Source organism: Mirounga angustirostris, unplaced genomic scaffold, assembly GCF_029215605.1.
Source record: "Mirounga angustirostris isolate CCGP_5_RB_7025 unplaced genomic scaffold, mMirAng1.0.hap1 SCAF_10, whole genome shotgun sequence".
NCBI lineage: Eukaryota > Metazoa > Chordata > Mammalia > Carnivora > Phocidae > Mirounga > Mirounga angustirostris.
Window position 1 is genome coordinate 22,625,727 of NW_026991718.1, and position 21,893 is coordinate 22,647,619.

Below are 21,893 nucleotides of genomic sequence, written 5' to 3' on the forward strand. Positions count from 1 at the left end.
AAAAAATGTAGTGGTGGATTTGGGGGGTTTGGGAAGATGGGATATAGTTTAGCCTCCGAAGCATAAATACAGCTGCTGCTTTGCCTGATTTCTCAACTTGTCACTACTGTTTGGTCCCTTACCCACGTAGTAACAAGTCCCAACTGCCCTTTGTTCGACAGAGTGACCAGGAGTCCCACTGGCCAGTGCTGCCGCAGAAGGCAGGGCGGTGAGAGCAGATTTTGCACCTGACTGTCCCCAAAGGCAGAACTCACCTGTAGCTGCTGGTACATCCAGCCTACCTACTGCATAGGGAAAGTGGGGAGGAGTGCAGACCTGGGAGCTCAGGTGGGTGGCCGAGCCAGCAGAGGGGAAACGGGTCTGCCGAGCAGAAGGAGCTCCAGGGACATCCAGGCCAGTGCAGTGGTATGTTGGGCTTGGCCCCAACTTCATCTGGCTTAGCCCACCTGTCCTTCAATCCCAAAACCTCCGAGCTCTTCAAATCTAGTCATGCCCTCGCCCACCATGGCCATTTTGCAGATGGGAAAACTGAGTCTTGGGGAGGTACCCAGACTTTCCCAAAGTCACACGATCAGTATGTGGCAGAGTCCCTTTGAACGCAGGTGCCCGCAGCCTGTGCTTTTTGTTCTGACCCCACTGGAAACCAAGAGAGAGGCAGCAAGGACAGATGAGGTCCACAGCAGGCCTAAAACAAAATGACAGGAAGATTTACGTGAAAAGCTCCACGGTCACGTCTGATCACAAAGGAGTAATACAGTGCAAGTACTTCTACTTTGGAAAGCTCTTTCAAAGACCTAGCACCAGGTATCATGTTTTGTCATTTGCTCTCACAGACTCTCCTGCGGTGAAGGAGGGAAAGTGTCTTCCATCCCCAGCCACCCACTCGCACGCACACTCACACGCAGGTGCATACACTGTCCCTGTCGTCTGCAGCTGGCCTCCGAGCTTCCTGTTTTCTCCCCACATGTGGGAAGGGGCTCCTCCTTCAAGTTGTCAGGACTCAGAAAAGGAAGCTCATTAGTTGGGGTTGAGGACCGAGCCCGAGTCACATGTGACCTAGGTGGCCACCCAGGCGGACAAAGCCAAGAGGCTGGTCTCCTGACTTCCTGCCACCCAGTGCCAGCCGTGTGCTCCCACAAAGCCCCAGGCGCTTCTGCATGGGGACAACGGGAGAGGGGGACCCGGCTGGGGGGAGGCATCTCCCTCACTGACACTCTCCAGGCTCTGCCCTCTCCTCTCTCGGGAGCAAGACACAACTTAACTGCTCCTGACAGCACTATTTTTAGCGGTCCTCTGGCTGTCAGCTCTGGGACGTATGTTCCCTGGAGATTTCCCGCCCTGCTGTCACTCTCAAGAGGAGGAAGGGGGGCTGGGAGGCAGCCTCCCCAGGTCCCTGTCCCAGCACACTTTCCCTAAGGAGTCGATGGCACACGACAGTGAAAAGTTTGATGTTTAAAAGCCCTGGTTCAAATCCCAGCAGCTTCAGTTTACCGTGAGACCTTGAGTAGCTTGCTCCACTTCTCCCAGACTCAGTTTCCCCTTCACGCATGTAGGGTACTCAGCACTGGCTTGGCCTAGCACTTGACAGATGCTGGCTTTTAGCTGCATTCACTTCCAGCGGCCCACTCAGGCTGACCTCATAGTCGATGGTGGTTGTGAAGGGTGTGAAGGGCGCGGCCACCCTCGCGGCTCAGCCCACGGGCGTCAGCCTTCATGGATCCCCTCCAGCTGGCAGGACCACAGCCTCAAAGCAGCTCTCTCTTTAGTCCTTTCAGACGTCATCAGATATTTCAACCCCTCTGTTCTGAGGCCCCTGTGTGTTCCTGGGAAGAGAGTGGTACCCCACCCTGGTGTTGAGTAAGTCCCATTTCTGGCTTTCTCTGGGGCCGCGTCCTCCTGCCCGTCTTGGGCACCTGGGCGGGGTGCGGGGTGGGGTGTGGGCAAAGTCAAAGAGGCTTCGAAAGAAAGGTCTGTATTAGATCAAAGTCAAAATGCGTCTCCTGCATGGATTTCAGTCTGCCTGATGGGCCTCGTTTTGAGAATCAGGTCCGTGTCTGCCCTGCAGAAGCCAGGGGCGGAGCAGCGTGGCCTCAGGCTCTGAGACTGGCACCTGTGCTGGGGCCAGGGGCAAGCTCCTGGCCCTCAGCAAAGGTCAAGCCAACTGGTTTTTCTCTCTGCCCCCTCCCTCTGTGCAGAGACTGGCTGGCGCAGGCAGAAGAACTGGTGAGGAGCATGAAGGAGGACCAGGTGAGGACCCGTCTCACCGAGGTTGGGGCTCCCCATGTCTGCTCGAGGCGATCAGGCCAAACGCACCGGGGCGGGGGGGTGCATGGCCCCTGTTGCCACTGTGCCCTGAACCCAGCAAGCATCGCGGCCAAGACCCTCCAAAGATGCCCTTCCCGTGGCGAGTCTTTGGAGTCCATTAAAACATAGGGCCACTCCTTACGGTCACAGCGTAGTGCTGCCCAATGTCAGCAGATAAAAATGACTTCACACTTAGGGAGAGAGTTGAGAGCTTGGGTTCCAGGGGGAGACGGTTTGAGTACGAATCCTGAATTCTCGGCCTATTAGCTGTGAGCTGTTGGGTAAGGCACTTAACCGCTCCAAGCCTCAGTTCCCCCATTTATGAAATGGGCGTAATAAAAGAGCCTGCAACACAGGCTTAGGGAGGATTCAATGGGGGTGTCAGATGTGCCTGGCACAGAAGCATTGCTCATTGAAAGCCTGTAGTTGTAAATGTCATTGGGGTGATGATTGCTGTTATTACCATATTCGTTTTGGTTCTTAGGTGGAAGTGATATAACATACAGGCTGAGGTCTTGGTACCTGTTCTCCTACCAGTTCAGATACTCTTTACTGGGTAATTCATATGAGTTTGCAATAAGCATCCTCTGATCTTTTGTGCCCTCCTTATAGACAAGTACCAAATCGAGGCAAATCTTGCTTCCCAGCTGGCTGTCCCCAGGCCCTGAGTCTAGACCCCTGGAACCAGGGGACGATGCTGTCTCAGCCAGCTGTGCATTCATTAGAGAATTCGGGGATTAAAGCCAGCTCACTCCAGGTTCTACAGGAACCGTGACAGGTGCAGTATTGGGAGAATTCCAGAATTTCTGGAATAGTCATAACCTTCTGGAGAATGGCTAGGAGATCCTGAACCCAATCCCGTAATTTTACAGATGAAGAGACTGAAGTCCCCAGAAGTCTGGGACCTGCCCAAGTCCACACAGCTAGTTAGAGCTAACATCTAAAGTGCTGAGCCACAGTCCAGGGTTCCTCGAGTGTATCGTGTTGCCTCTTAAAAAACAAAATGAAGGTTTATTTTTTGTTCTGCAATTCGTACATGTTCATTAGAGAAAAATCAGAAAACACAGGTAAACAAAAGGAATATTAAAATCATCCTTCAACCTGATACCCAGAGATCATTACTGTTAACAACTTGGTATCTATTCCCTTCCATGTTTTTTCTAAGCACAGATATCTGTATGTGTTTTATTAAACAGGCATGTTACTAGATGTAGATACTTTTTATAACCTGCTTTTCTCCGTGTACTATTTCCCATGACAATAATTACATTTTCCAACATCCTTTTAACGGCTACATCTTCCGAGTGTCCCACAATCTACACAGCACTCCCCTATTTTAGACATTTATGTTGTTTCCAATTTTTCACATTTATAAACAAGTCTTCATCATTGCAACTAAATCTCTCATGTATCCTTGTTTCCTTAAAATACATGTTGGGAGGGGTGCCTGGGTGGCTCAGTTGGTTAAGCGACTGCCTTCGGCTCAGGTCATGATCCTGGAGTCCCTGGATCGAGTCCCGCATCGGGCTCCCTGCTCGGCAGGGAGTCTGCTTCTCCCTCTGACCCTCCCCCCTCTCATGTGCTCTCTCTCATTCTCAAATAAATAAATAAAATCTTTAAAAAAAAAAATACATGTTGGGAAATGGAATTATTAGATCAAGGGGTATGCCCTTAAAAAATAGCTTTTGATACATTTTGCCAAATTGTCTTCTAGGGCAGTTATACAGCATTAGATTCCTATCATGTACTTCTTTTGAAAAAAAAATCATAAATACGATTTTATGGGTGTGGGTCATAAGATTGAACAACTTGAAAACAGTTCTTTTGATGCCAGGTCTCACCACTCTCTCTTTTTATGCTCTTGCCCTTTTTTTTTTCCCCAGCAACTTGATTTTCAAAATGACTGGAAGCTCATCAGTGTGTTTTTCCGTAACTCAAGCCGGGATCACCTCTGTCCCTCCACCCAACAGGTAAACCGCAGGCTGGGAGGCAGAGGGTTGTTGGTGTGGGGATGAGGGCAGTGGGAACGACCCTAAGCCCACCTGGTCTACACCTGTCAGGCTGGGCCTGGTGGTAGCTGTTTCAGAACTTGGGCAAACAGATAATTAATGGGTGTCAATATCTAAGGGCTCGAGGAGCCATATACAGAAGGAATGTTTTTAATGTACCATCCTTCATATCAGGAAAAGGAAATTGAGGTGTAGAGAGGCTGAGTCAATGTTTATTCTGTGACTAAGGAAAATCAGCTTCCTAGTTAAAAATCATTTGTCTCTTGTGGCTCTGATTGTATTTAAGTGCTGAATTTGGGAAATAAAGCAGGATATGTGTGCTCTTATCACCTGTTGGCCCATGGCTTCTCGTGGTAAGGGGAAGCTAGTGTTTATGTAGGTAAACTGTAACTTCCGGGCTCTTTGGCATTCCTGGGAACGGGACATGAAACGTGTGGCTGTGCTTTCTATTAATGTAGGTGACTATCTATGATTTAAGTCTTTATTGGAGATTAGTCCCAGTTAAGATCAATTGAAAGTCTAAGGAGTGGTTTACATACCCAGGCTATGGTGACCTAAATGGCTCACAGACTCTTCTTCAGGAGCTGAACCTTAGGCACGTAAGCCCCTGGTGGCAGACCAATTACCTGCCCACTCTTCGCTCAGCCACCTCCCAGGGCTGCCACCAGACCATGACACAGGCATGGATGGGGTTTCTTGAGGTGCTGTCCTCTTTCCTGTGGCCCCTCTCCCACAACACATGCTCTTGCCTTCCTTCAAATGCCCTACGCTCCCACTGACTCCTAGCCCACCATCAACCCTCCCCTTCCATTACTGATGTTGGGCCCTGGGAGAATGCTGATGGAGGCCCACCTTCCCTGACCAGCTTTTGTGGAACAGTATTCCTGCAGATCTCCTGGGTTTGTAGCACATAGATCTTGAAGCCTAATTTTTCTACTTTACTCCCCGTTTTCTCCAGCACCAAGTGAAATTTCCATGCCCTGTTTATTCTCTGCTCTGGTCATTATACACACCAACGTTTATTCATGAATTTATGCATTCATGCATTGAAGTGCTCAAACGAGCATCTAGGCATTGCTGCATTCCCCTGCATATCCACTCATCCAGCCAGCCATCCATCCATCCATCCAGCCAGCCAGCCAGCCAGCCAGCCATAAGTTACCCAGTCATGCACAGATCCATCCTCTCTTCTTACCTGCAGGCATGTGCTATTGTATGTGTAATGAGTTTGTTTATGCCAGCATTTGTTTGATTTTTTAAAAATGTTTGGATGCATTCATTGATGCTTACACTCATTCATGATTCCTTAAAGATAAATACACATTACTTCCATTCAAGCATTCCTATGTGGATTCTTGTGATCTTTCATGTATGTATGCCTTTAAGCATTCTTGCCTACACAGCGCATTTCTGTGTGTACATATCCATTACGCACTATTCAATTTTATTTTCAGTTGGACAAACAATACACAAATGCTTTTGCCTTTAAACTAAAACATCAAAGTCAAAGATAAACTATTGTTTTGCCACCACCCCGACTAAGGAGTTTCTACAGCAGGGCTTGCCATCAGGGTCAAACCACACAGGGATCCCCCGGGGTCCCTAGGGAAGATGGATGCCCTGAATGTGGTAAAGATGGGCAGCAAGGACCTTTCTAGGCAGAGTTCCCAAGACGCCTCAGAAGGGAAAGTGTGATGCTGAATGTCATGCTCAGGGAGAGACTCACTTAGACTGCAGGAAACAGACAAAAGACTATTTCTGGCTATGGCAACAGAGCAGGCTGAACCGGCCTTGAGAGGACACCTTTGCTCAAAGCGGGGAGGCGGGAGTAGGAGCTGCCCTTCAGGGCTCTTCCAGCTCCAGTTATGGACAGCTGTCTCCAGAGTCCCTGCCTGTGTCCCCCCAGGAGACAGAAAGGGAACTCAGCCTCCCATGTCATCCTGTCTGAGCCAAGTCGCCTCAGGGGACAGCGGGTTTGCAGGCTGCTTAAGAGTTTGCTTGTTGTAAAATTTATTAGTTTCTTTTTTTTTACCCTGAAAAGGTAAACCAGGGTGATTTTTGAGGTCCTCTCCTTTGTTTATTTATTTTCATGACCAACGAAGAATTGGGTGGGTAGGAGGTGTCTTGAAATCCTCAGTAACAGGAGCTGGCTCAGATTCTTTCCCTGAGCCCTTTCCCCTGGGCCCATGTGACAGGGGGAGGTCTGATAAAAGAGTGCCATGTAGAAGTTTTGAGACCTATCTGGGTCCTTAAATCCAGGGCTTAATTGTCTTCCTTCTTCGGGCCTGATTTTCTTCAGATAAAATTGATTCCATCAGCCTTTGGGAGTAGTCTGGTGTCCCCTCCCTCCTTGTGAGCTTTAGAATGGCCCTGACCTTGGTTTGCCCTTCCCTGCCATGGAACTTCCCATTTGGGAGAGTCTGGTTTTTCCTGGTGAGTGATGGGTTGGGGAAGTCAGATAATGGACAAAAATCTGGGACCAGACTTAGTCCCAAAGGCTAATGGAATCACTTTGCTCTGAAGAAAATCAGGTCCAAAGGGGAGGGAAACCCAATTACTCCTGGACTTAAGGACTCAGATAGGGGCTGGAGAGAGAAAGGGACAGGCCGGCAGGAACCTGCGCATCCTTAGACCCAAGCGCCCATCCCCACCTGCGCTCAGCACGTTTCTCCTCTCCCAGCAGAGGCACGCGGCGGGAGGCCTGGACGTGCTAGCTGGGGCTCTGGACTACCTGCACCAGGAGGTGAGACTTGCAACTCCCCAGTGCCCGGGGACCACAGGCCCTGAGCTGCCCTTCCCTGCTTACATCTTGGGCAGCGAGACGGAAGCTGCCCTTCCAAGGGTTGATGGGGCAGATGCCAGTTTATTCTCAAGTGGCCCTCCACTGAGATGAGGACAATGGACTCAGGAGGGAAACCTAGACGCAAGGGAGAAGGACATTTCTGAGTGAGGCTTCTGGGGAGGAAGAAGGGATAGAGCACTGTTCCTCCCTAGGGTCTCAGTGACCCTCCTCTTCCCTGAAGCCTCTAAGTCTGGGGCAGGGACAACCCCAGGGCCTTCCCTTTCTAAAGTGACCTTTATGAGCACTGCAGTTCTGAGAACCCAGGGGAGCTCTCACCCCCACCCTTTGCTCCCCAGGGAGGCAGCTTTTCCGAAAGGCCCACTGCCCCTGAGGACTTGATCCCCCTGTTGACACTGGGGTGGGGAGATGCCCTGTCCCCGTGACAGATGGTGAATGGCAGGGCTGGCTGTGCTGGCCGCTTTGGACAGACCCCAACCAAACACCTCCCAAAGGAGGTTTTTAACCAAGGAGAGGCCCGCCATGTTCAACCAGATGCCAAAAGGCTCAAACCCAGGGTTCCAGAGAAGCCTCTGGGCAGCCGTGGTGACCTCGCAAATGCTCATCTTTTCCCTTGTCCCCACCTAGGTCCCCAGAGCATTTGTGAACCTGGTGGATCTCTCTGAGACTCTGATGGTCTCTCCCTGGGACCAAGGGACTCAGCTCAGGTAAAAAGGGAAAGTGAAATGAAACTGTTCATTGACCGCCGTGTGTCAAGCACAGTGTGGGGCACTCCACATGCTTCAGTCCTGGGAGGGAGACCCTACCCTTTATTCTCCCCAATGTGTGCCTCCTTCCTTCTCCAGAACCTCTAAGACTTCCAACTTCTCCTTCCACACTCCTTAAGCAACTCCCAGGGTCCCCCCCAGCACCCTACTTCCCCCATGGGCAGCCTGAATGGCCAACATGGCACCCACACTCTCATTTCTGGCTTGTTTTAACCGGCAGCCCCACGGCAGAGCCCTGCAGGGACTCAGGGGAGACCTCGAAGCTTTCCAAGGTGGTGACACAGTGGTCCTATCAGGTGAGGCCACTCTGGGAGGCTGGCTGTTGGCCCCCAGGGGCAGGTGGTTCTGGAGGAGAGCAGGGATGGTAGGAACAAGGAGGGAGGGAGCAAGCTCTTTAATGTCGGACTTCTTCCACTGAACTCAGGATGAGAGTCAGGAACCAAAGAGAGCCCCTCTGCATTCTCTTCCCAGCGATGCGCTGGTATTCCTTTTGTGAAGTGGGGACTAAACACTGGTTGCGGGGGGAGGGCGGTCGTGGTACCTAAAGTCAAAGATCAAGAAGAACTTCGCAGGTTCATTCTGAAATGCTTTTGGTTGCCATCACCACCTGCACCATGCATCTGTGGCTGGTGAGCTGGTTTTGCCCAGGCTGGGCTTCCTTCCTAGACCACAGCCCCAGGGCAAGTCAGGATTCCAGAAGATGAGCCATTCTGGTTTAGAGAAGGGATCCAAGGGAGGGTGGATGGCTCAGTGGACACCATTATCCCTGTCAGCAAACAGTTCAAAGCACAAGTTCCTCCTGACCTGTGTTACCGTGATGGTTTTTATTTAAGAAGCAAGTCCCACATGAAGCTGTATATGGCTCTTCTCACTTTGGACATGACCTTTTCGGAGTGGCTAACAGCTCCTCCCTTTACAGAACCCAGCCCTTGAGGAGAGCACGGGGCTCTAGCAGGTGCCGGGCTGGCGTGTACTTCTTGAGCTTCCAGAGAATATATTTCAGGTCCATCTCATGTATCGCCTGATGCTGGGGCTTCAGAGGAAAATGAAAACCTGATTTAGTTCATCAAAGGGCCCTGATGTGCTAGATAAGGGGGAACTTCCGAATAACATTTAACTCTGAACAGCGCAGATGGGTGATCCTGACCTTGGGGCCGCTCAGAGCTCCCTGGTTGGGGGATGGGGCAGGCTGGGTTTTGCTCGTGCTCTGGGTGCCCACCTCTCTGCTCCCTTCTTCAGGAGAGCTGGGACAGTCTCCTGGCCTCCAGCAAGTACAACGAACAGGAGTCCTTTGCGGTGGTTTTCCAGCCTGCCTTCTACGAGACCCCACCTTCGGTGAGTGAGGGCTGCCGTGAGGAGCCTGAACCAAACCTCCCCCCTCCCGCCCTCACCTCCACAGAAGCCCCAGCCTGGCTGGGCTTCCCCAAGCCTAGTATATACAGTGTTGGGGGAGAAGAGCTGTGGTATTCTCTTATACTTTCTTGATAGTTTCCCCCACGGGCTTGGGGAGCCCCATGAGGTAGGTTCTCAGAAGCAGAGCTGCCCAAAGGTAGAGCATGGACTCGATCCAGGCAGGTCCTGGCTCTGGAACGGGCCAGCTGTGTGACTTTGGGCAAGTTATTTGCACTCTCTGTGCCTTGGTTCCTCATCTGTGAAGTCAGGGCTGTTACTTTCTCTCCCTCTAGGCTGATTGTCAGGATTGCGTTGAGTAAATAAGCAATACTGGTGCTTAGGAGGCCTCAGTCTCTCCTAGCTCTTGTGACTATTCAGGATAGAATCTCCAGGACAGCCCACATGACCCCCATCTGCACGCTCTACATCCATTCCTGGGAGGGAGGGTACTTGGAGTTGCCCCCACCCACCCCCCAGGTCACTGGACGAATGCCTCTTGACTCACTGGGGCTGCCCAGACCATGAGCACTATGGTGGGTTCACGCATGCTCCATAAGTTCTCGCTGAGGCTTTAGCACTGTGCATCTGGGATGCTCCCTCCCTCCAGGCTCCTGGAGCCTGCCTGTTGGAGTCATGGTGTCCCCTCTAGGACCTCAGTGATATTCTGATAGTGGTTTAAAAGGAAGAGGAGGAAAATTAGTCCCCATCCTCCCCACCCCCACTCAGACCACACCTGATCCACTTCCCCGTCACCTGCTCCTTCTGTTTAGCTCAGTATGTACAGCCTCAAGATAACAAAGAGCAGCCAGACATTTGACCTCCCCCTTCAGGCCCCCACCTTTGAGCCCTGGCCCCAGACAGGGTCCTGTAAGTACCCACCATTATTGGTGGGGATGGGACTGAGAGAGAGTCTGGACAGGTCAGGGCCACCCCGTCTCTGCCAGGGAGAGCTTCACGGTGCGCATCAGGTCACCTCATCCTTAGGGGTGCACAGGGGTTCTTATCTGGTTCTCTTTCAGGGGGAGCAACCACTCCAGGATCCCAGCACACTCGCCTTGAATCTCTGGAACACCATGGTGAGTGGCTTGGGGCCCCAGGGGCCCACTGTGCCTGCTGGGGGGTTGGCACACAGGAAGAGAGGAAGGACCTCCACCGCCACACCCACTGTGCCCACTGGTCTGATGGAGGGGCTGCAGGATGCCTGCAGGGCCCCCGGATGACAATTCTGGGCCACCAGGGACCCTTCCCATACCCAGTGACAGCCCAGCTCTGACCTCCTGGGGAGTTCACCTTATCCCAGGTCTGGGCCACCACAGTCCTATTCTTCCCAGAGGCAGGGTGTCTCCTCCAAGTCTATGCAGGTGACATCACTTGGAGTGGGGCACTGGGGGTCAGGTTCACATAGCAGTTCTACCATCATGTGGCTCAAAGGCCCAGGGTGGTGCCCGTGATGAGCACGGACTTTGAATGATGAAGACCTGGGTTGAAGTCCTAATTCCACTCCTCATTAGCTGTGTGAATGTAGGGTCTTAGCATCCCTTCTGCAAATTCCTGATCATAACCCCTGACCCAACACATGTCATGTGTGTGGCTTACTCCTGGCCCTCGGTGAGTCCTCACCACATGTGGGCTCTTCTTACTGTACCTATGACAGGCTTTCCCCAGACTACGGGGGGCCCCCAGGGCCAGCTGGGGTCAGTCTGTGGATAGGATAGAACATCAAAACTGTGAACATTTCCAGGGCACCGGACAGAGACCTGATTTTGCCATTTTTTTCCCCATCCAAGTTGCCCTATTTTTAGAATTCCAGTGATGGAAATTTGGTTTTCTTCCTCCTTGGTTCGAGAAATTTCTCCCATCTCCTCAGGAGACGTGCTGTGCTGAGACCCTTCAGCCACTGCATTCAGCACACATTAGCCAGCCCCAAGGAGAGCAGGCAGGGTCCCTGGATGGCCCACGGCAGTGGGTTCACACCAGCCCTTGGAGAAGACAGTGATTTGTTTTTTGATTTCTTTGAACAAGGACCCTTTAGTGGGTCTGACCCGTCGGTAGGATATTTCTCCAGAAACCCACTCTGCTGCTTGGACGGGCAGAGAAAAGGAATGTGACCCTTCCTGAGGGGCTGCCCCTCCCTCCACCCTCTCTCCGGGGGAGAAGGGCTGATTCCAGCTCAGCCAAACCTCTTTCCTCCTCCTTCTATGTCATCTTTCTCCCAAGCAACAGAAGGGCACCTACAACATGCCCTGCCCAATGCTGGGTCCGAGGAAGATAACAGAAGACATGCCAAATGACCTCCACCCTCGCTGAACCCAGGGTGTGGCTGGAAGGATCAGGCAACCCAGAAGAACAAGAGTAAACTTGAACTCAGCCAGCAGGGATGTGCAAGACTGTGCACCCAAAAATGATATGGGCGAGAGATCAGGAGAGCCCCATGGGGATGGGATTCCAATTGGCTTTGTAGGATGTATTGGACGAGGTCAGCATGGGCATTCCCAGGCAAGAGGACTTTTGGGAGCAAAGGGATTGGAGAAAAGAAGGGGCTAATGCATTAACAAGAGTTAGTATGAGGGTGGTCTGCTGAGAGAGGAAACGTGGGGATCAGGAGGCCCTGAGAATGAATGAAGACCCTCTAATGCCAGAAAGAGCAGATCCAGGGAAAAGGCTCTTCTCCCTCCTCTCTCTCTCTCCCCTTCTCTCCCCCCACCTCTCTCTGCCTCCTTCTCCCCCTCTACCCGTTCATCTTGCTGTTGATCATCATTGGTGGCCAAGCAGCAGTGATAATGAACTGCCGTGAATGAGCCCGAGCACTGGCCTTCACATTCACGCAGGCACATGGCACCCCGGTGCCCTCTAACCCACTTGAGGGTGGCGACGAGGATGAGCCTGAGCAGGCCCACAGATGGAAACAGAAAGTTTCACACTCAAGGCCAGAGGACTAGGACATAGAGTAGGTGTCACAAGGGCTCAGAGGAGGAGGGGGCAACTTTCCTGGGTGGGCAGTTACCCCCACGGTCTCCAGAATGGTCCAACCAAGCACCAGTCATTTCCCAGGGAGAGTTCTCGAGGTCCCTGCCACCAGGCCAGTGGGGACAGAGGGGCTTCCCTAGGTGTGTCTGTCCCCTGGCTTCCTCAGGGGTGAAATGTAGAATGTCCATGGCTCCCAGAGTGGGCACAGCTGCTAGAACGCATGGGCCACTCCTGCAGGCATGGACCATAAGAAAGGGTGAGGGCGAAGGGTACTGGATAAAGAGCCAGAAAGCCTGAGTTCTGGTTCCAGCTGTGTTTGGGGTTGTTTCTTGGGGTGAGCCGTGTGGTCTTTCTGGGCCTCCATTTTCTCCACTTGCCAAAGGGGTGTGATGACCCTCAGGCAGCCTCGGAGGGCTGCGGCAAAATACATGAGTGGTTCCCCCTTGGGTTCACTCCTGTGTCTTCCTAGGGACACGAGGAGGGCAGGAGTGTCTCTGCCTCTACCTCCTTGAGTCTCTGCTGTGTTGGACTTAGCTGAGACCACAGAGATGAAAGCGAGGTATGTCCATTCAAGTCCACATTCACAGACACACAGGGCCCTGAACGAGGACCACCCTCCTCCGTGGGGAGCACAGAGGGGCCAACACAATTGCTGTGACCACAGGGGCTCAAGGTCCGCTGCTTCTCTCCCCAGCCCAGCCCCAGGGCCCCTGTAAGCTCTGAGGGCCGGCAAAGGAAGGTTGCACATGCCTGCAGGAGAGGGGGAGAGCAGCCCTGCTTCTGAAACACCCCAGAACCACCCCAGCATGACACTCCCCCAGACTGAAGCTGAGCTCCTGGCACAAAGCTGGAGGATTTGGGGTGGGAGACATCATTCATCCCCTTGGCCCTTCGTACCGCCGCAGCTGCCTCCTCAATAATTTCTGATAATTCTTATGCAACACGAGTTCTGAAGAGACCCACCCTTGGGGAACTCGATTCCCAGATCCTTCCAGCAATCACAGAACCTGCCCCCCCTGCCCCCCGGCACCGTATGCCAAGCTCCGCCTGAGGCGTTGGAGCCGTGGGGCCAGGTGAGAACCCTCAGGAATTGCTCAGTCGGGTGGGAATTCTCCTGGGAGAGAATGTCCAAGGTCATCCCTCCCACATTCCAGTTAATTCCAGTGTGGCAGGGAGGCTGTGGAGGGGAGATGTGGGTGATTCCGGGACTGAGAAGGGGAGTGAGAGCACGAAGAGCAGCCCCCGCCGTCCCCAGAGCCTACGTGCACTTGTGCGCGGCACAGAGGAGTGGGAGGGGACGTTTGGATGGGCCACGTCATTCTCCATGCTCTCTGAGCACCAAGGAGGGTAGGGGGTCCGAGTGGTGTAAAGGGCATTAGAGGAGCGGGAAGAATGTAGGAGACTAATCAAGAGACATTCGGGGAAAGGCTCTTAAAGGAAAGTGTTGATTCAAGCCTATGAATTCCCCTTCTTTAAGGTCCTTAAAAAAATGGGCTCTGCTATGTCCATTCCACCAGAATTAGTAAGATGTGACTCTCTTAAAGTTTCTTTCCAGACTCTATTATTGATTAATTCCTTGAAAGACTGGAGGGGAGAAGAAGGCAGGCCACCACTGAACATTCCTTTGCAGAGAGCAGCCTTGAACATTCTGGGTGGGACCTCCCATTTCTAGGAGTGTCCACTTTCAGAATAAAACTGAAAGAAGGCGAGAATTCCCATTCCTCCTCCAGCCTTTTTTTTTTTTTTTTTTTTAAGATTTTATTTATTTATTTGAGACAGAGAGAATGAGAGACAGAGAGCATGAAAGGGAGGAGGGTCAGAGGGAGAAGCAGACTCCCTGCTGAGCAGGGAGCCCGATGCGGGACTCGATCCTGGGACTTCAGGATCATGACCTGAGCCGAAGGCAGTCGCTCAACCAACTGAGCCACCCAGGCGCCCGCTCCTCCAGCCTTTGAGCTAAAGGGTTGCCACTCCTTTTCCAAAAGGTTACGTTAATTACACTCTCCTATCTGACCTTGTCCATTTGGGTGAGAGCTAATCCCAAGAAGGGTAAAGGTCTCTCCTTGCTTCTTGTTTATGGGGCACAGATGCCAAGATAAGATATTGCTGAAGAATCTAAAATCTTCATGGAGGATGGCAGAGCCCATGACTGAGCCGGACAGGGCACTCCATCTAGTAGCCTCCTGCCTTTTGTGTCCTTTGTCAAGTCATTGGAAGGGAGGTGAGGGACAAAGCTGCCACGAGAGCCCAGTACCTGTGGGCCGTAGGGCTGATAGCAAACATGAGTTTCCCAAATGGCAGAATAGCAGGTGCAAAAAGAAATCTGTCTTCTCTCAAAGCCACCTCATCCTTCAAGTGTTCACGTATATGTAATGACCATTTAAAGATAACAGAAGGACTTTAGGGGTGCCTGGGTGACTCGGTTGAGTGGCTGAGTCTTGATTTCAACTCAGGTCATGATTTCAGGGTCCTGGGATCAAGCCCTGTGTTGGGCTTCACGCTCAATGGGGGAATCTGCTTGAAGATTCTCTCTCCCTCTCATCCTCCCCCTGCTAGTGCACCCTCTCTCTCTCTCAAATAAATCTTTAATAAAAATAAAAATAACAAAAGGAACTTAAAAAAAAAGCCCATGGGGCACCTGGGTGGCTCAGTCAGTTAAGTGTCTGACTGGACTTTGGCTCAGGTCAAGAACTCAGGGTTGTGAGATGGAGCCCCGTGTTGACTCTGCGCTCAGCAGGGTCTGCTGGAGATTCTCTCTCTCTCTCTTTCTCTCTGCCCCTCCCTCCCTCCCTCTCTCCCCGTCTCTCTCTCAAAAAAAACAAGCCCTCTCCCCACTGAACTCTTTAGGGGCCTTCATTTTCCCGTTTGCCCCTCAGTGCTTTTACCTGAGTGTCTCACCTGCTGTACCCCTGGCTGGCACACCATGCACTTTCTGTCTGTGTTCCCTAGGCATCAGTAATCATTTAAGCAGTTGCCCAGATCAACACTGACCCCACCATCACTCATTCCTGAACCCCAAGACATTCAAGTTGTTTGGGAATGGGGGCCATGCTGTGCCTCATGTCTGTTCCTCTGGGTCCCGGTTAAGGACATGGGACTTGAGGCAGAACCCATAACTGGCCTCACTCCCAGCCACGAAAGCAGTCTTCAGCTAGTAGAGGCTTTCCTTCCCTACTGGACGGGGTTTCGTGCACATGAAGGGAAGGGGAGCCCTGGGGAGAGGTGCCTGCCTGACACAAAAGCCAGGTGTTTGCCCTTCCTTCCCATCCCTGCTGTCCTCTCTGAGGGAAGTTTCATCAGGGGTGGTGTCCCTGTCCCAGCTCACTGCCTCTAGCATTCCATGTCTCCTTCTGGAACATCAGGAGGGGTGGGCTTGGAATCACTGAATCCTCCTGCCGGGGGGCCTCAACTGGAGGGTGCACTCGGATCTCCTAGAGGGCTTGTTAAAATGCACAGCTCTGGACTCCACGCCAAAGTTTCTGACTTGAGTAGGTCTGGGATGGGGCTGGAGATTTGCATTTCTAACGTGTCCCCAGATGATGCTAAGGCTCCTTGCTGGCCCAGGGTCACACCTGGAGAAGTGCTGGGCAAAAAAGCCTCTGTCCATGGTACCCCAGGATGTGGCCATTTATGCAAGAGTTCTCTGTTCTAAAGATCACCTCCTTTTCTAGATGAAGCCAGCAGGACAGAAAGACGAACCATTCGTTGCAAGAGAGAGAAGGCCAGTGACATGTCCCTCTCAGGTAGGCCAGAACTGGGGAGGGAAGGATGGTGGGGAGAGAATCTCTGGTTGAGTTGGGGAGAGAGATGGGGTCCCGAAGAAGTGGGCTTTGCTGTGACATGGGGTCTTCCCTGGCTGAGACATGAGCCCCATTAGAATCTTGGCTTGGCTCTTCTAGGCTGGGCACAGCTTTCTGTACTTGACACGCCTAAGGTTTATACCTGTGGGTCAGGTATACACCTGTGGAGGTCATAGGACCAAAGCCACAGCTTATCTGGTCCCCAGTGTGAGGATGGGTGTCTCAAATAATGTGCCTAATATATAGCCGGCATAGAATTAATGCTACTGAATGAATGAAAGAGAAAAGAAAAAACTGAACATAAAGCCCGAGAATTCCTTTTTATCATTTAATGCTAGTTAAATACTGAATTGGTAAGTTTTTATTACTGCGCTGTAACAACTATATAATTCATCCAATTTCCCTCTTTGCCTTGGCTGCCAGGAAGCTTAAAACTAAGTTCTCTTTTTATGGAAATATATGTACTTTGCCTGGTAGCATGAAGTTCAGGTAGCAAGAGATGCTGACAGTTAGAAATGGGAAATTTCAAAGTATTAATGAGCTCCTTCAGAGACCTAATGAGCAGAGAAGAAAAGCCAGAGAATGGTTTTCTCATCATTTCAAGGATGGTATGAAAATTCCAGATTGGCCAAAGGAGGCGTTGCTGGGTGATACAGCCTGATGAATGAATGATAACTGATTTCTAGGTCACGGTTACAATGTATTACCTTCCTCTGCAGGAGAATCCCTATCTGTTCACCTACAACAACAGCAACTACCTGCCCAGGCTGCCAAAATCTCAGGAGAGGCTTGAGGTAGGCTGAGGTTTTCTGCGACTGACAAACATGCAAATGAACCAGGGGCGGGGGACCTCTTGCTGGATCTTTGGAACCTTCCACGTGGTGCTCTAGGTCCTGGAACTCCGTGAACAGGCTGGAAAGGGCGAAGGGGCAAATGTGTGGCTGCCCCCCCGGGGTGCTTGAAGCAGGTCTACCCTGCAGCTCTACCTCAGCAACCAGCATCCTGAGGCTTCAGGGGTGCGTTGGGGTACTCAGCACCAAGGGCTTCCTGCCTGTCTATTCTGATGTAAAACAAGACTCCTCAGGCCCACCCCAAATCATTTTAGACGCATCTGAGCCCTTAAACTGAGGAGAAAGTTAAGAAAAAGCAGAACAATGTGGTAAAGTCTGAAACCAGACAGCACGAAGACCCACAGGCCTCTGAAGTTGGCGCATACCTGTGGGGGCTTCCTCACGTTCACGTCTCACTGGGTGCTTATCTCATGAGTCTCTCTGATATTTCCTGTCAAAATTAGATAGGGCACCCTGCACTCCTCTGAGGAGCCGGGAAGCACTTGAAGGCTGACATCCTCATTCTCAGAGGACTGGGGCCATTACGAGTGGAGACGACTTTGGTCCTCGTGCCATCCCTGCCTCCCTGTTGTATAGAGAGGATGACAGGTACTCTGGGGGGCACAGGCAAAGCTGACAGCCTGGGTCCCCACCACAGAGCCTGAGTGATAGAGTGTGAAAGACCTTTGATTTACCAGTGTGTCCCACACTTTCTAACAATTATCTCCGCCATGAGGATACATCCCGGAGGCAGCATGGTACCATGAGGTGAGAGAACCAGCTGTGGGTTCAAATCCAGACTCTTCCACTTACTGGTTCTGGGTCACTGGGCAAGGTGCTTACCATCTCTGGGCCTTGATGTTTTTTAAATCTGTGAAATGATAGTCACAGCCTGATCTCATAGAGTTGTTCTTAAATTATACTACATTAGTAAGTATAAAGTGCATCTACTAGGCATCTGGTATGCCCTAAGTTCTGTATAAGTGTTGCTATTATTGTCATCTGATGAGAAGGAGCAACACATTCTCTTGGGATACATTTATTGAGTACCTTCTGTGTACCACTGGAATGCAGGGACTCAGAGCAGGTACCCAGTCCCTATTTGTCAAATGGCTAAATGGATGGGTGGATGGAGGAATGCCAGACATAAGAGAGAAAACCACGGATAAAACACATCACGTGTCACAAGGAACTCGGCCCAGTGCAACCAACCAGCAATTGTGGCATGGTGGAGTGAGTCCTATAATTAAAGTTTCCATGGGTATTCTGGAATATAGAGGAAGCAACCAACCAGAGAGAGTTGACAAGGCTTCCCAAAGAGTACAAATGACCCCAACCTTGAAGGATGACTAAGGGTGACCAGGTGGATGGGAGTGTGGGAACTTGGAGAGAAAGGTAAGGGGGCCTGGAGGTAAACTTGGGCAGAGACATGGAGAACATGAGAACTGAGTCAAGAGCCGATGGTTTAGAATGTCAGGGTCCTCTTGGGATGTGTTAAAGAGGATGGAATTCATGCTGGGATCAGTGCAGCAGAAATGTATTTTTTCAACCAACAAATATTTATCAAGCATCTACTATGCACTGTTCGGGGCTATAAAGATATGTTACACAAAACAGACAGAAATCCCTGCTTTCACGGAGAATTTGGGCGGGGGCGGGGATAACACATTTCTATTATGTTTGGGGAGAGAGCACATCATCTTTATGGGCTCAGAGGCTGGGGAGGAAGCCCACAGGACCGAAGGCTGTGGATGCTGCGGTATTCCAGGCAAGAAGTAACACAGGCCTGGGCCTAGGCCCAGATGGAGGGACTATAGGAGAGGGGACAGGATGGGGATCATTTAGGAAAGGATGTCATAGACACTCGGATAGGAGTGTTGAAGGAGAGGGAGGTTATCTTAAGCGATACCTAGGTTTCTGTATTGACCAGTGTTTTCCAAATAAAGACCCTGCTTCTCATCCAGTTTCCTGCATTGCAAGACCCATTTCTACTCCTTCTCTGTGCATCTCATTACAGGTGAGAGACAGAATGGAAATCCTGTGTCCTGACAAGGACCCCTCCGACACAATTCCCACCTCAGGTACGTGGCTCCAGTCAAGGGGTTTCTGACCTCATTTGAGGCCTGAAGTCATCGACGTAAGGGCAACCTTAACAGGCTTTCCACACGGTCTGAGATCCACCTGAGAGGCTTTCTCCAAGACCAATAGAGATCACTCTGGGGGTATATTTGTAAGTTCATGCCTGTGTTTGATTATTCTTTAAACTAGAATAACACCATTATCAGAAAGCATTTATTAAGCATTAACTGTGTGCCAGGTCTTACTCTGTGAAGAGCCCAGTGTGAGTCGAGTGAGCGCCTGTCATTGTCCTGGCCTTTAAGCCTTGATGAGGTGAATTTGTTCTCTGAAAAGCAAAACTATCTTTAATCGGGAAGCAAAAATAACCAGTCCATCCTGCATGTCAGAGTCGTATGCAGGATGCACTCAAACATCGCACAGAACAGGAAAGCATGCCATCTTATAAACATGTTCTCACTGCTTCTCAGTATTTCCAAAATGACTGTTGCCGGGCCAGGAAAATGAGACTCGTGGAATGTTCCAGGCAGACACCCTCCCCAAAGGGGACTGTCTCAGGGCTAAATCTTTTCCTCCAGGTGAGCCAGCCTGAGAGTGATGGCTGTGTGCACATGACCATGGGCGATCATGGTGGGGTGGGGGAGGCTGTATGTTGAACCACAGGACTCAAAACAACAGCCCAGGAGCATGCTTGCAACAGTGCAATGGGTTCCCATGCTTGGCCCTATAGCAAGCCTCTGTTCACTCTGTTCATCTGTTCACTCATCTGTTCACGTGTTCATTCATTTATTAGATGATTGTTGAATGCCTCCTAGGTGTCTTCCAATATAGAAAATTAGGTTTGAAGAAGTCACCAGGCCTAGCAGGATTCTTTGTAGGCAGACGTTTCCTTTGGCTGAGTGTTAGGAGAAGAACTAACTGTCAGCCTGCCCCTTCATGCATGTCTTAGCTCTCCAAGCTCAAATTAAGCCACATGACTGGCAAGCTAGTTAAACATGCTTGTACAAAACTTCAGTATACACCTGGCTCTTGTTCTAAGTTGCAGAAGGATAGAACAGGTGATAAGGCTCTTAGGTACACATATATTTAGTCTTTAGAACTTTCCCTCCTTCATACTTGGTGATGACTCATTCCTGTTGGTTAGTTTGCTAGCCGGACTAGAGCAGCAGAAACAAATCTCTAGCTTCCTATGTAGGCCATCCTATAGCAAAACCCCAAAGATGTATGTATAGACGTACGCACGTATAGGGAGACAGAATTTGAATGTTTTAATCACTATAGTCTTTACAGACAAATGATACCCATCTCCTTTTTAATCTTATCATTCTGAGAGGATGAGCTGTAAAGCATTTTGCAATCTGCCTAGATTATGTCCCTATCATGTCGATGATAACCAACCAGTCCCTTAGAACATATCTCAACCCCCCAAAGCCAAATAAAATGTGAACCTCTTCTTTATTCCCTGACCCCAGAGATTACTGTGTTTATGGGTACTTAAGATATAAGCACAAGAAATCTTTAGACCTTGAGATATTCTGGTGATAGGGACTGTCTGAATAAGCAAATGGATAGATTTAGGTCTCCTTGATCTAACCAAGTGGGCATGTAACCAAAATGCTAGCTCGCTCCTTCTGGGCAGCGACCCTCCTGAATAAGAGCGGGGCCTGCCCTTCTGAGTCCTGCCTGAAAGCTGTCCTTTAAGAAAATGGCCGCAGCTCAACTGGACAATAATGAAAAAACACATTTCGTTACTGTGCATGGTCTCTGACCGGGTATTTTAACCATCCTTGTGACTGTTGGGGTAGTTAAAAAGACTTAGCATGGGGCCACATTATTAGTTTTCCTTGGTAACTGTCATATTTCTGGTGAGATCGTTCACTCCTCTGGAGATCCTGTTTGCAATCTCTAATTGAGGTGATGGTATCTGATGCATACTTACAAGATCAGACGATCATGACCTTTATACCTCCAATGACTCAGCACATAGTGGGAGCCCAGTAAATGTTCACGGAGTTAATCTTAATGAGTACTTTTAATTCGGCAAATCAATAGTCCTGGGTTGAAAAAGATCTTTCAAACCAACTAGATCAAAGTGCCTTCCCTTAAAGCAATTTTTCACTAAGACTCTGTATAAAATAACTGTTTTGCCTTTAGAGTTCTTTTCAAAAACCTCCCTTGTCACCTCTCCCTAGTGTTTCTCTCCAACCACCCACAGATACACCAAGCTAACCAAAAGTGATGTCTCAGCATAGGGAACTGCCTTCATCAACAGGGCCACAGCCCCCAGCAACCCGGGTGCCTTACTCATTCCGTGTGGAGCCCACAGGTGATGAACCTCTTCCACCAATCTATGAGGCTTTGGAATGAGATATATGGAGTTGATGTAATTTTTATAACCAATTGGTATTTGGCAGCCGGAGAAATAAATAAAAGCTGCCCGTTTTTCCTCCCAGTCAGTGCATACGTGCACTGTGCTGAGGGCTAGCTCCTGTGGGCTTTATAACTTTGTATACACTTGCATCATTTTATATTACTCCATGGCCTGCCCCTAACATAGTTGGGATGACTAAGGAAACTATGTTGGGCCTGGCAGCTGACCTGAGGCTTTCCCAGGGAGAAAAGGAGTAGCATTTTGCAAACAAAAGATTGGCAATAAGGAGCCTGGAGGACAGTGGCTCTTGGCTCTCTATTGAAGTTGTCGATCTTGAAGTCAAGCTGCTAATTCCTTGCAGAGGGAAAACTTCAAAGTATTTGGAAATAGAGATCTGCAAATAGAGATGCCACTGTCACCAACAGTGAACAGGTCATTTACATTCATTGAAGACATTGATTCCTTTCTAAATCCTTGATATCATTTCTTATACCCATTCGACTAAAGCCAGCAATTCAAAAGCTGATACGAAAAATACCCAAGTTACAGCAGCGGCTGAGCGCTAAGGGTTTTACTT

General features: G+C 50.4%; 1 protein-coding gene across 1 annotated transcript in view; it reads left to right on the top strand.

The window, feature by feature from the left end:
* The window catches only part of PLB1 (phospholipase B1), a 123,417-nt gene that overhangs the window by 31,823 nt on the left and 69,701 nt on the right, over positions 1-21,893 (top strand). The window contains exons 7-17 of the mRNA XM_064572039.1: positions 1,767-1,857; positions 2,196-2,247; positions 4,188-4,274; positions 6,994-7,056; positions 7,741-7,820; positions 8,101-8,176; positions 9,120-9,215; positions 10,292-10,348; positions 15,911-15,982; positions 16,759-16,833; positions 18,887-18,950. Coding sequence (XP_064428109.1) covers positions 1,767-1,857; positions 2,196-2,247; positions 4,188-4,274; positions 6,994-7,056; positions 7,741-7,820; positions 8,101-8,176; positions 9,120-9,215; positions 10,292-10,348; positions 15,911-15,982; positions 16,759-16,833; positions 18,887-18,950 — 813 coding nt within the window. The remainder of the gene's footprint in view (positions 1-1,766; positions 1,858-2,195; positions 2,248-4,187; positions 4,275-6,993; positions 7,057-7,740; positions 7,821-8,100; positions 8,177-9,119; positions 9,216-10,291; positions 10,349-15,910; positions 15,983-16,758; positions 16,834-18,886; positions 18,951-21,893) is intronic.